The following is a 12,801-nucleotide window of genomic DNA, read 5'->3' as shown; positions in this document are numbered from 1 at the left end:
TTGACTGAGAACTCGGGTCTTGGCAGGGACTAGGTACCTGGGTCTTGACTTGGCTCTTGACTTAGAACTCAGGCTTGACGACCTGGAACTCAGACTCAGACTTGACTAGATTTGGACTCTTCTTGGACACAGGGCAGGGACTCTTCCTGGTATGAGTTTCTGATGCCAAGCTTTGTGGTGTGGGATTCTGACGGGGACGGTCCAGCAAAGGAATCACTGGACCCCGGAGCTATTTATGTTGCCAGCCCAAAACGAGAATCAGGTGCCTCAATTAAGGCACCCAACGGAACAAGGGAAAACAGAAACAACTGGAATACAGAATCTACCGACCGGACCGTGAACCGGAATGCGGACTTCACGGACCGGACCGTGACAGTTTGTCCTCTGGGCCTCTGCATTCTACTTTTCAAGCCCAATAATGATGTTGAGCAGGACCAGTGAGGACAAGATCTAGTTTCCAGCCCCGCACCCACCCAGGTCAGATGAGTCCCTAGGGGTATCAACAGTATTGAAGGTTCGTATGGGTAGGAGGCACGAGGGGGGATGTCCCCCTGGGCACATGAGTCTGTGAGTCTGGTGTTAGATGCCTGGAGTTTGTTGTCCTGTTACTGGCGAGTCTGGAGTTCGAGACCCACATCGGTGAGTCCTGGGGTCAATATCAAAGATCGAAGGCCGATGGTTGTTGCTGCGAAATGCACAAGTCGAGCCCTGGGTCTGGATGTCTGTGAGTCCAATGGAGTCTGGAGGCCCGGAGTGTGTGTGTGTGTGTGTGTGTGTGTGTGTGTGTGTGTGTGTGTGTGTGTGTGTGTGTGTGTGTGTGTGTGTGTGTGTGTGAGTGAGTGAGTGAGTGAGTGTGTGTGTGTGTGTGTGTGTGTGTGTGAGTGTGTGTGTGAGAGTGTGTGTGAGGGGATGGGTGCACGAGACAGACAAAAGCTGTTTTGCTGAACATTGCGGGCATGATTTGTTGGTGAGATACTTGTGGGCTGCTCCCATCACGTCCCGAGGTTGTGCCGATTGTTAATACAATCGTTGCATTTCACTGTTTGCTTGCGTGCAGATGTAATCAACAAAATGAATCTAAATCTTAACATTTACACCTTTGGAAACTGAAGCTCTCAACCCTTCTCCACCTTAACACCATTGGTGCATACCGGGGTGTGAACTCCACCCCACATCCTGAAGTTACTGATCTGCTGACATTGAGGGAGAGGATGTTGTCTTGACACCATGACATTGGGCTCTTTATCTCCTTATCGCACTCTGACCCCCCCCCCCCGCCCATCACGATGTTGTCTTCAAACTTCTCTTTGAACCTTTGCTGAATTGTAATGATTTTTTCACGCACTCCTCTCAGAACACAACAGCTTTGCACACGAACTACCTCGGAATCGCAGTCACAACAACCGAAACGGCGGGCAGCCCCCAGCGGGTCAGGCAGCGTCGGCGGAGAGAGAAACCGAGTGAAGGTGTCAGGTCGAACGTGGCAAGAACTGAAACACAAACGGCGTCTGTTTCCACAGATGCTGACTGACCCGTTGGGCGTTCCTCATCGTGAGCAGCGGCAGATTGACTCGACGGTTGGAAATATAGAAACACGCGGCCCGACCTTACAGAAAGACCTGGTACTTCCTGCGACTTTGAATGACGGTGTGAGATACTGATCTCTGAGCTGCAGAACAGCTTCACTGTTTCCACTGCCGCTCCGCCCGGAAGCAAGACCTCAGTTACTCTCACTACTTGAGTCGAAACCTTCTATTTTCACTTTATCTTTTAAGTTTGGCGGCGCCGACTTCCGAAGCGTAACCCAGCCGGATCCCAGTCCTGCCGGGCGACCGTCTATGGTTCATCTCCGGGCTCACAAGGCAGTGTCGGTCCTCCCCTGACTGTTAGATGCGGAGGGAACGATAAGCAAAACCACAAACTGACGCAGCCGGTGATCAGCGGGCGAGTGTTTATCGATAAATCGTTCAATATACGGGTGGGATGAAGCCTAGGCTGACGTGGATGGTGCTGGTGTGGGCCATTTGTGAGTAGCCACGCTCTTACCTGGCATGGAGGTTGTAGGCGACCCTTCACCAGCCTCTGAACCTCGCTCCCCCATCACCCACGGTTCCTGGACCCTGCCTTCCTCGTATCCATGAATTCACCTCACCAGAGTTCCTTGGATACAGACAACCCTTCACCCTTCTGGACCTCTGACCCCATCTCTGAATCTCGGCTTCCAGCCCATGCAGATGGTTCAGCGGATCTACGCGCTCGCCCACCCTTTCCTTCGATCCCCCCCTCTCGCTACTTCCACGCGCCGACCTCTTCTGGGACCCCGGGCGACCCTTTGCACCGTGACCGCCCGTGGGACGACAGTACTGACCCCCCGACCCTCCCCGTCCCTGCCTCCCCTCACCTCTCCGCGGGTTGGCGGCGCTTCGATAAACTTGGCGCGATTGTAAATCCGTGCGGTGGCGCCGACGCGGCCGTCTCGGAACGTCCTCAGTGGACTTCGCACAAATCCTGACTGCCGTGAATTTCTAACGCAGTCTGGCAAAAATCCGCGGTGTTTGGGGTAGATTGTGGATCTTCCTGTTCACTGACAGATCTTTTTCTCGGTCGGATCCAGATCCTCCCAGCTCTGCGGAAATATCATGGAGCTCGGCGCACGCAGGAGACGGGGTAACAGTGGAGTGCCGACTGCAGGATACATCCGATCTACGATACTGGTTTTTGCAACGTCCCGGTCACGGGCCCACTACCATCCTCTACCATCACGCCTCCGGCGGCCCCGCCAAATACTTTAACGGCTACGGCCATAATTTTACCCCCTCCGTTGACCGCAGAGCCCGCAGCTCCCGACTAAGGATTGCGAATATCAGTGTTTCGGACGCCGGGGTCTATTTTTGCGCAGTCCGGACCGGGGGCGAGATGAAATTCGGTACTGGGACAGTGCTGGCTGTAACAGGTATGAAACAGCGCCCAACACCTCCACCACCCCCCACCCGCCGTCCCAAGCCCTGTTCACAAAGCTGCAGGGGTCAGTACAGGAGAGGAGGGCAAGGGTATCAAAGCGTCCTACCAGCCGGAATTTTATCTGTAAGTTAAACTGGAGCGAGGCATTTGCTAATAACAGGTCACCTAAGCCTCCCTCTCTCTCTGTTCATACGGAATGATTCGCATTTGCATAGTGCCTGTTACAGCCCCGGGGTGAAGGCGGCCCGTGGCCGATGTAGGGAAATAACGGGAGTCACTACGGTGAGACGTTTACCCCCAGGAGAACAAACCCTTCAGCGCTGACCCCAGCATCTCGCTGCTCAGAGATCAAGTTAAAATCAGTGTTACTGTTCAAGCGCCATAGGAAAAGCTAAAACAAACTTCAGGTCGGACAGCGTCGGGGGAGAGAGAACGAGAGTTAACAGTTCAGGTGGATGAATCCCCACATTGGAATGAGGAGATGGTGGAGAATATACACGTTCAGGTGGCAGAGAAGGGCGGGGGCGCTGGGGGGGGGAATAGAAAGTGGGGTTGGGGGAGGCTATGAGGCTTGTAGATCACTCTAGAGGAGGTGCATGTGGAGGTAGGAGATGAAGACTGGTAGGAGACATGGCAGTGTCACTCTCAGTCTCCATCTCACTCTCACGCTTCCTAACAGATACTGCCCTTTGGGTGGAACAATCTCAGAAAGCTAGCCAGGCACACGCAAAGTGCTGGAGGAACTCAGCAGGCCAGGCAGGGCTGCCGAAGGGTCTCGGCCCGAAACGTCGACTGTCCTGTTTTCCCAGATGTCTCCTGGCCTGAGCATTTTGTGTGTGCATTGCTCGGATTTCCAGCATCTGCAGATTTTCTCTTGTTTGTGATCAGAAAGCTAGCTTTTCCAATTTGTGTTGGGACTGATGTAGGAACACCCAACTATAATGGGGATCCAGTTCCTCTCTCCACAGTTGCTGCCTGACTTATTTGGGGGGTTTTCAGCATCCTGTTTTATCTCAAATTTCCAGCAACTGCAGGGTTTCGTATCTGTTCTCACCCTTGTCTTACTTATATCCCCCAAAAGATTCTTGTTCAGACAGATTAGCTACCAGCTAAACCCTCCCCCAGCCGACACCAAACTGTGTCACCCAGTTACTGGTGTTAGTTCCTGCCACCCTCACTCCCCTCTTCAACTTAAACACACACCACTGGGGAGAAGAGAGAACGTCCAGGTGGATGGGGTCTTTGATTACACTGGCTGCTTTAGTGAGGCAGTAGGAAGTGTTGACAGAGTCCATAGAGGGGAGCCCCATCATCATACTACAGATCTTCCTACCAAAGCAAACAACCCAGGCCCCTCTCACTGAAGTCCCTCAGCTCAGGAGCCATTCTCGTTAATATCTCTCTCTCTCTCTATCTCTCTCTGTCTCTCTTTCTCCCTCTGTCTGCTCTCTCTCTCTATTTCCTCTCCCTCTCTTCTCGCCCTCTCTCTTTCCTCTCTCTCTATCTCCCTCCTCTCTCTCTCCCCCTCTATCTCCCAAGTCAAGTCAAGTCAAGTCACTTTTTATTGTCATTTCGACCATAACTGCTGGTACAGAACATAGTAAAAATGAATAAATTTTTACAGTACATAGAGGACATCGTACATCTCTCTCTCTCTCTCTCTCTCTCTCTCTTTCTCTCTCACTGTTTCTTGGAAATGAACACTAGACCACAGCTGAGGCTGAACAAGCATTTTATGAAAAGATTCAGCATGGCCTCCTATGCCTGTAGTGAGAAAGGATCATCTTTACCTTATCAATTGCCTTCCCACCCTGCCCTGCCACTTTCAAAGTCCCCACTCCATCAGCTCCTGCGCTCCTTTCAGAACCAACTTCTAGGTTCTCTCTCCTCCTTACTCTATACAAATTGGGTCATTCTACATTTCCCCATGTTAAACTTCATCTGCCACTTTTCTGCCTATTCCACCAACCCATTCACCTTCCTCTGCACGTGTCCCGTACCGACATGGAGGCTGTGGCTCGGAGCCCACCCTCCGAAGGCAAGAACAGTGTACGGAAGAAACAGGCGATCCCTGGGGCAGACCACCATTCACCTCCCTTTAATCAGAAATTAAATCCATTGCCACTGCCTTTCCTTGTTCTGACGGAAGATCACCCTGAAATGTTACCCTCATCCAATGCTGCTGAGCGATTTCTCAGGATTTCTGCTTCTATCCCCTTTCTATGAAACTCCTTGCAGTTTCAACAGAAGTCGAAACTCACTTAATGTAGGCGGCTTCGAGCTTCTCGCAAAGAAGCTGTGCAAAAATACAGTAAGTATCTCTGTAATGAGTTTTGCAATGGAAGTTTTCATCTGCAGTAGGCTTTCATTAGTTGGTAGTGACAAGCAAGCTACCTACTCAGCTGGTGTTTGAGGGTTACATGTTGAGTAGTGAAATATAATCATACAATGAGAAGTATCCTGTATAATATACCACAGACACTCCACACAGCTCCCTTTTATTTCAGCTTTCCACCCTCTTCACTTCTTATAATGTGTTTTTTTCAGTACAATTACAGATGATAAAAATATAAAGTTCAAAGTAAAATTATTATGAAAGAGCATGTGATTCACCAGAAAAACGCTGATGTTCGTTTTCTTGTGGGCATACACAGTAAATCCAAGAAACACAATAGAGGCTGCACGCAACAAGATGGACAAAACAGCCAATGTCCAAAAGACAACAAACTGTACAAATGCAGAATAAAATATACAAATATGAGTCCATAGATAGTGGGAAAAGCCCAGGAACTGTCATTACCCCTTCAACCAGAGGGGATAACTTCACTCAGCTTAACTTGCCCCATCATTGAATTGTTCCGACAACCGATGGACTCACCTTCAAGGACTCTTCATCTCATGTTCTCAATATTCATTACTTATTTATTATTATTATTTATCTTTTTCCCAGCTCAAGCTGGTAAAACCTGATGTACAGCAGGGCCAAGCACAATCATTTTTCGATTGCTGGGAACTTTCGGACTATTCTAGTGGTGTTTAGTATTACAGCTTCTGAAGATTTACATAAATATTGCTGTGTAGGCCTAATTGTTTAATAATATTGTGTAGTGGCTTTGGGGTGATACCAGTTGTAGATATTACTATAGGGAGAATGTATACCCTGTTCATGTTCCATAGTCTTTCAATTTCCTCTTTTAATTCTGCATATTCCTGGTATTTTTCTCTTATTGATTTCTGTGTGTTTGAAATGGCCATGACTATTGAGTAAGTTGTTTGCCCGAATGGAATGCTGAATCCTGTTTTTGTTCGTAAAAGTATATCCTTAGAAGTTTATCTGACATAGAAACATAGAAAAATAGAAAACCTACAGCACAATATAGGTCCTTTGGCCCACAAAGCTGTGCCAAACATGTCCTTACCTGAGAAATTACCAAGGGTTACCCATAGCCCTCTTTTTTTGATCTCCATATACCCGTCCAGGTAAAAGACCCTATCATATCCGCCTCCACCACCGTTGTTGGCAGCCCATTCCACGCACTCACCACCCTCTGCATAAAGAAAATTACCCCCGACATCTCCTCTGTATCTACTTCCAAGCACCTTAAAACTTTCCTCTCGTGCTAGCCATTTCAGCCCTGGGAAAAAGCCTCTGACTATCCACACGATCAATGCCTCTCATCATCTTGTACACCTCTATCAGGTCCCCTCTCATCCTCCGTCGCTCCAAGGAGAGAAGGCCGAGTTCACTCAACCTATTCTCTTAAGGCATGCTCCCCAATCCAGGCAACATCCTTGTAAATATCCTGACTGTTGTGTAATTTTTTAAAAATATCTGTTATTCGTCTTCCTCTGGGCAGTGTTAATCTAAGTGTGTTCAAGTGTACATAATGTTTTCTAAAATTTGTCATTTCTGTTCTTATTTTGCTTTGTAAATTTTCCAGACTGGTTTTGGACCAAGATATTATTCCAAAAGAATACCCTTATATGGGTATAGCGAAAATGCTTTTTTGCCTTTGTTATATTTTCACCATTGAGTCTATTTGGCAGATTTTCTTAAGCCTTGAAGTAAATTCTGTTGGACATTTTCTCTTTATCACCCTGTGATCTATGTGCTTTATTTGTTGATATGTTTCATATTCATCCATCGGTTGTTCTGTACCCTGCACTCTGTTTTATTCTCTACCAGCTCAATTGCACCTTTCTTTATGTTTAACGTTCTGTACTTATCCAGCCCAAAGTTCATGTTCATATCTTCAGAAAATTGTTCTACTATTGGCATTAATTTATTTTGCTTTGCTGATAAGGAGCGTGTCATTTCAACTTGTTTATGTACAGAAGGTGTGTCAAGGCATAATTCTGTGGCTGTTTCTAATTCGATACCCTAAATTAGAGAGCGGGGTTAAAGCTGGACAAAACCAGCTTTGAGAGTCGCCCTGGAAATTGCCTCAGTTTATTTTGATAATGGTGGCTGTCCTTTAACTTGGTTGTTAACAGGTAGTGTGATTATATAGGCCAATGCTTCATCAGACACTGTAGGAATTTCACAAGTACTGGGTGCAGTTTTATATAAATAATTTCTTATTTATATTTTCTTTCGTATTTGCAGAGTTTGCTGTTTTTTTCACGCTAGTTGTCTGCCCTGAGGGTTCGGCCTTTCATTGATTCAATTGTGGTTATTGGATTTATTGAGTATGTAAACGAATCTCAGGGGTGGTACATGGTGACTTATATGTATTTGATAATAAGGTTACTTTGAACTCAAGTATCTGAACCGTTTAAAGTTTCGTTGGAGTGTCAGAATTACAGATGACACAAATCCAAGCGCCAGTACAACTCGGCAGATGTCTGCCAAAAGGCAGATCCACGATATTCTGTTGCACATGTGAAGTTACAGACTTCGGTATTGAAATTCTGCTTGTCTTTCTGTGGTGGTGTAACTCCGGATATCGCAGTTGCAAAAGAGACTAAATTTATCCTTCACCGTATTGAGAACGTTGTTTGAGTGGGGGTTCAGACATGACTTCGTGTCCATCTTGCGTAATTAGCAGCAAATATATGTTTAAATGTAGATACTCGGGGGCTGTTGATGAATTTCAGATACAAACCGTTCTGTTACAACGCTTGAGGTGAATTAGATATAACGCGATTGATGAATCAAGACGATTGACGAATAATTTGTATTACGGGGCCGAATTGTTAAAACCAGATTTCGATCACGAATTAGAAAACCTCTCAGGAGTTGTTTTGGAAATTGACTAACAATAAAAAAAAAGTAGTCTTGGAGGAAAAAAAGTGTTAAAAGAAACCATTTCGATAAAACATCCTCACCACGCGGCAATCAGACACGGTTGTCTCTGGAACACAGTTCAAAGTAATTGTATTATCATAGTATCTATACGTTACCATAAACTACCCGGAGAACCATTTTCTTGCAGGGGAAAAAAGGAAATATAATAGAATTTACGAAAAACTCTACATAAACGGACAAATCATAAGCACAGGAGGTTCTGCAGATGCTGGACGTCCAGAGTAACTAACACACACACACACACACACACACACACACACACACACACACACACACACACTCACACACACACACACACACACACACACACACACACACACTCACACACACACACACACACACACACACACACACTCTCTCACACACACACACACACACACACACACACACACACACTCACACACACACACACACACACACACACACACACACACACACACACACACACACACACACACACACACACGTGCCGGAGGAACGCAGCAGGTCAGGCGGGAACAAAGACTGACAATGTGCAAGAGAAGACAAACTGCAGATAAAAAGATGGTATTGTACCGAGAACGTGAATTGTAAAGAGTCACTGGGAGTTGTCGGTTGTCGAATCGGTTCGGAGAAGTGGTTGCTGCCGGTGTTAGCGCGGGAGCGCCAGTGGGAATTGACAAGCAATGGGTACTTGCACTAGGATTAAACAAAGTAACTACACTTTTAGTTTAAAAAAGCAGTGACAAAGTACATTTGTAGCTATTAAATAACCGAGTTATTGCGTGTCTACAACCCTAGCCTCCCCTCTCCCCCCTTTCCCACGTACACAATTGTAACGCGAGATTTCTTACGAGAGCAACCATCGCTTTGCACTGATGTGGTTATGAACCGTTTCAACGGATTTGATTTCTGTGCCCACGTTGTAAGGTAACCGGGCTTTAAATGAACCTTGTATAGCAGAACAGCCCGACGATTTGTGATTGTTAAAAGTTTCCAAGTAGACTCGGGGAATATTCCAAAGAGGTTTGCAGTGGGAGTGTGAATAATACGGGCTAAAACATGTTGAAAACGAAATCAATGAAAGTAAAATCTAAGTTACCCGGGAATCCATTCTTTACCAGTGTACAGTCGCAAGGACTTTATCAGATTTTGCTGTAAAACTAAGTGACAGTTACTATTATCTGGTGGTTACTAATGGGCCATTTGAGGTGAGGAAGCAACAACTTGTGAATTGTGAGTCACCACTGACTTCTGGACATTTCAAACTTCACATTAATCTCACACCTCAAGCTTAACCAACGCTTTAAGAACTTGCTGGGTTGTACGTTAAATAGATAAAGATTGGCTTTACTTGTCGTGTGTACGTTGAAACACACAGTGAAACGTGTCACTTGCATCAAATCACATCAGGGAGGATTGCGCTGGGCGGCCCACAAGCGTTGGCCGCGCTTCTGGTGCCAGGATAGCACGCCCACAACTCGCTAGTCCTAACCGCACGTCTTTGGAATATGGGAAGAGACCGGAGCATCGGCAGGAAACCCACACGGTCACAGGGAGAGCGTGCAAACTCCTTACAGACAGCGGTGGGAATTGAACCCTGACTGGTGTTGCTGGCGCTACCGTGTCACCCGCGTTTAGCAACTCATTAAATTGGACACATAAAAAATGACTAATAATTAATAGTACAAATGCATTTCCACATAATGGTGACTGCTAATGACTGCCATTCAATTTCTCTTGCTGGGAAAGTGTGGAACCTTGGGTTATGAAAAATCTTAAGAGAGCTTAGAAATATAATCTTTAACTTTTTAATTACTTTTTCTCTCTGACTCTGTGATGTAACATTGGTTTTACTCACTTTAGTGAACCCTCTAGCTAGTGAACTCTCTGTCCCAACATCACTTCGTGTTGTCCTCTTATTCATCAGTTCCCTCACCCCTTTCTGTCTATGTATTCATTGGGTTAGTCATTATTCTTATAAAATAAATGCCAAGGGTAACTGAACAATTGAGTGTATGTGGAGTATGTGTGAAACGTAAATGTGAGATTCTCTCTTTCAATGAAGTCTAGAATTGCCACTGACAAGTGAGCTACAAACTGGTGCTTGATGAGTGACTGGCAGAATGGGAATATTACAAGGCTTCATCTACAAGAGTGTCTTGGACACTTTGTACAGCATAAAACAATGGCTATCTCAGACTGCTTTGTAATCAATGGCTTTGGATGGGTGTCTCTGGATAAAAAGCTTTCAAAAGGTACATTTGATGTCAGAGAAATGTATACAATATACATCCTGAAATTCTTTTTCTTCACAACCATCCACGAAAATGGAGGAGTGCCCCAAAGAATGGGTGGCAGTTAAATGTTAGAACCCCAAAGCCCCCCAGTCCCCCCTCCCATGGGTAAGCGGCAGCAAGGCAATGACCCCCCCTCACTCCCACCAGCAAAAGAAGCGTCAGCCCCCTCCACTGCGCACGTGCAGCGTAGCATCAGTAAAGATACAGACTTGCAGCACCCCAAAGACGACTCGTTCACCCAGTATTCGACACACCACAGGCTCTCTCTCTCCCTAATAAGGAAAAAAGAGTTGTCTCTGTTTCACCAGAGATTGAAGAACAATTTGGAATTCGTCTGTGGTTTGAAAAGAGATGAAATCTGTTATAGCTTGAAATATGTCAAACATTCCAGTCTCTGAGACACAGACCTTTAGCAGTGAAAATAAGACTGACTCAGGTTGGAGGAGTATATTGTGTCCTGATAACATGTACATTGATTTCTCAAACTTCTGGTAACTGCCCCCCGCCACCCTCCTCTTTCACCTTATCTCTTTGCCTGCCCATCACCTCCCTCTGGTGCTCTTCCCCCTTTCCTCTCTTCCATGGTCTTCTACCCTCTCCAATCAGATTCCCCCTTTTCCAGCCCTTTATCTCTTCCACCAGTCGACTTCCCAGCCTTTACTTCACCCCTCCCCTTCCCCAGTTTTCACCTATCACTTACCACCTTGTACCTCTTACCCCCCTCCCCCACCTTCTTACTCTGACTCCCCCCTTCCTTCCCAGTCCTGCTGAAGGGTCTCAGCTGAAACGTCGACTGTTTACTCTTTTCCATAGATACTGTCTGCCCTCTGAATTCCTTCAGCATTTTGTGCACATTGCTTTGGATTTCCAGCATCTGCAGATGTTCTCAAGTTTGTATGACAGGGGTCAAGTTTAGTAAATGGCCCCATAAAGTGTCTGCCCATCAGCTAAACTCTCAGACAGGATTACTGCCACTGAAAAGCTCGAAAACCAAACAATATACCCATGGATGTTTGCACACTCTTTCTTACAGTAGAATTGTTCCTTACCCAGACATCGTGGTGAATTCAGTCGGTTTCGGTGCCTAATTCTCTAACTTCAGTGGTTAGTGGGATAACATGACGCATAGGAATTGTACAGCGAATGAAACTGAAAACCTGTAACTATAAAGACAAACTGAAAGAGCAAGCCTCTGTAACTGATTCTAAGGTTTAGCGACTCCCCATCAGGTGAAGATATGAACGAGCAGGGCATAGAGGGATATGAAGTGAGCATAGGCAAATGGGATTAGTGTAGGAAAGGCTGATGGTCGGCATAGATACAGTAGGTCGAAGAGCCTGTTTCTGTGCTGTACAAATCTATAAAAAGCAATTTGTAAATATGCATCTAGATCATGGCATTTTCTATAGAAATTATATTTTCCTCTTTCAGCTTGCTTTAGTTTTCACAGAATCATTACCAGCTGAGTATATAGCTGCTTCTAGTACACCCTTTCTCCAAAGCCACCCACCCTGTCAGTCCCATTCCCCCAGTCTTTCCTGACACCCTCAAGTGCTTGTCCAGATCCCCGATGAAAGCCCTGTGCAATTACGTTCACATCATACTTACAGGCGGTGAGTTTCACATCATAACTTCTCCCCATGTAAAATCGTTCTTTCTCATATTTGCCTTGTATTTATTGCCCAACATTTCAAACCCTGGTCCTTGGACCATTTGCTAATTGGAACTGCTTCCCTCAGCCACCCTAAACCAAACAACATCTTCTGCACCTCCACCAGATCCTGTCTTGGCTTCCTTTGCAACAGCTCCACATGGTTCCGTGAGGTAACGGTTAGCACTCTGGGCTCTGCATCCAGCGATCTGAGTTCAGATCTCGTCGGAAGCTGCTACTTTCTATTTTGGATAAGTATCTGGACGGGAGGGGTAATGGAGGGCTATGGTCCAGCTTACCTTTGTACTTGTCCAGAGAAGAGGGCTAACATTTTGAGTGATAATGTCAAGGAGTAGTATTCATTTAATATTAGTTGCTGGTTCCAGCTGCAGCGTTGGCTTTAACTTTCAGTTTGAGTGTTTTAGTTAATGGCCCCTGTTTATTGTTTCCCTTTTCCTTTAAATTCTGCAACTGTTCTCGTTAAAGTCAGTGACCTATTGACTCACTTGTTTCTCTCTTTCACTGCACTTGCACCATATCTGATTATGACAGCGTGTGGATTGGTGGAATAATTGGTCACTGTAAATTTCCCCTAGACCAGG

General features: G+C 46.0%; 1 protein-coding gene across 1 annotated transcript in view; it reads left to right on the top strand.

The window, feature by feature from the left end:
* Positions 1 to 1,811: 1,811 nt before the first annotated feature.
* The window catches only part of LOC140719456 (uncharacterized), a 28,592-nt gene continuing 17,602 nt past the window's right edge, over positions 1,812 to 12,801 (top strand). Inside the window, exons 1-2 of the mRNA XM_073034134.1 lie at positions 1,812 to 2,026; positions 2,615 to 2,953. Of these exons, the coding sequence (XP_072890235.1) occupies positions 1,984 to 2,026; positions 2,615 to 2,953 (382 nt within the window). The 5' untranslated portion in view covers positions 1,812 to 1,983. The remainder of the gene's footprint in view (positions 2,027 to 2,614; positions 2,954 to 12,801) is intronic.

This window comes from Hemitrygon akajei, chromosome 31 (genome assembly GCF_048418815.1).
Source record: "Hemitrygon akajei chromosome 31, sHemAka1.3, whole genome shotgun sequence".
Taxonomy (NCBI): domain Eukaryota; kingdom Metazoa; phylum Chordata; class Chondrichthyes; order Myliobatiformes; family Dasyatidae; genus Hemitrygon; species Hemitrygon akajei.
The sequence above is the reverse complement of the archived record's forward strand: the minus strand, read 5'-3'. Positions and strand labels throughout refer to the sequence as shown.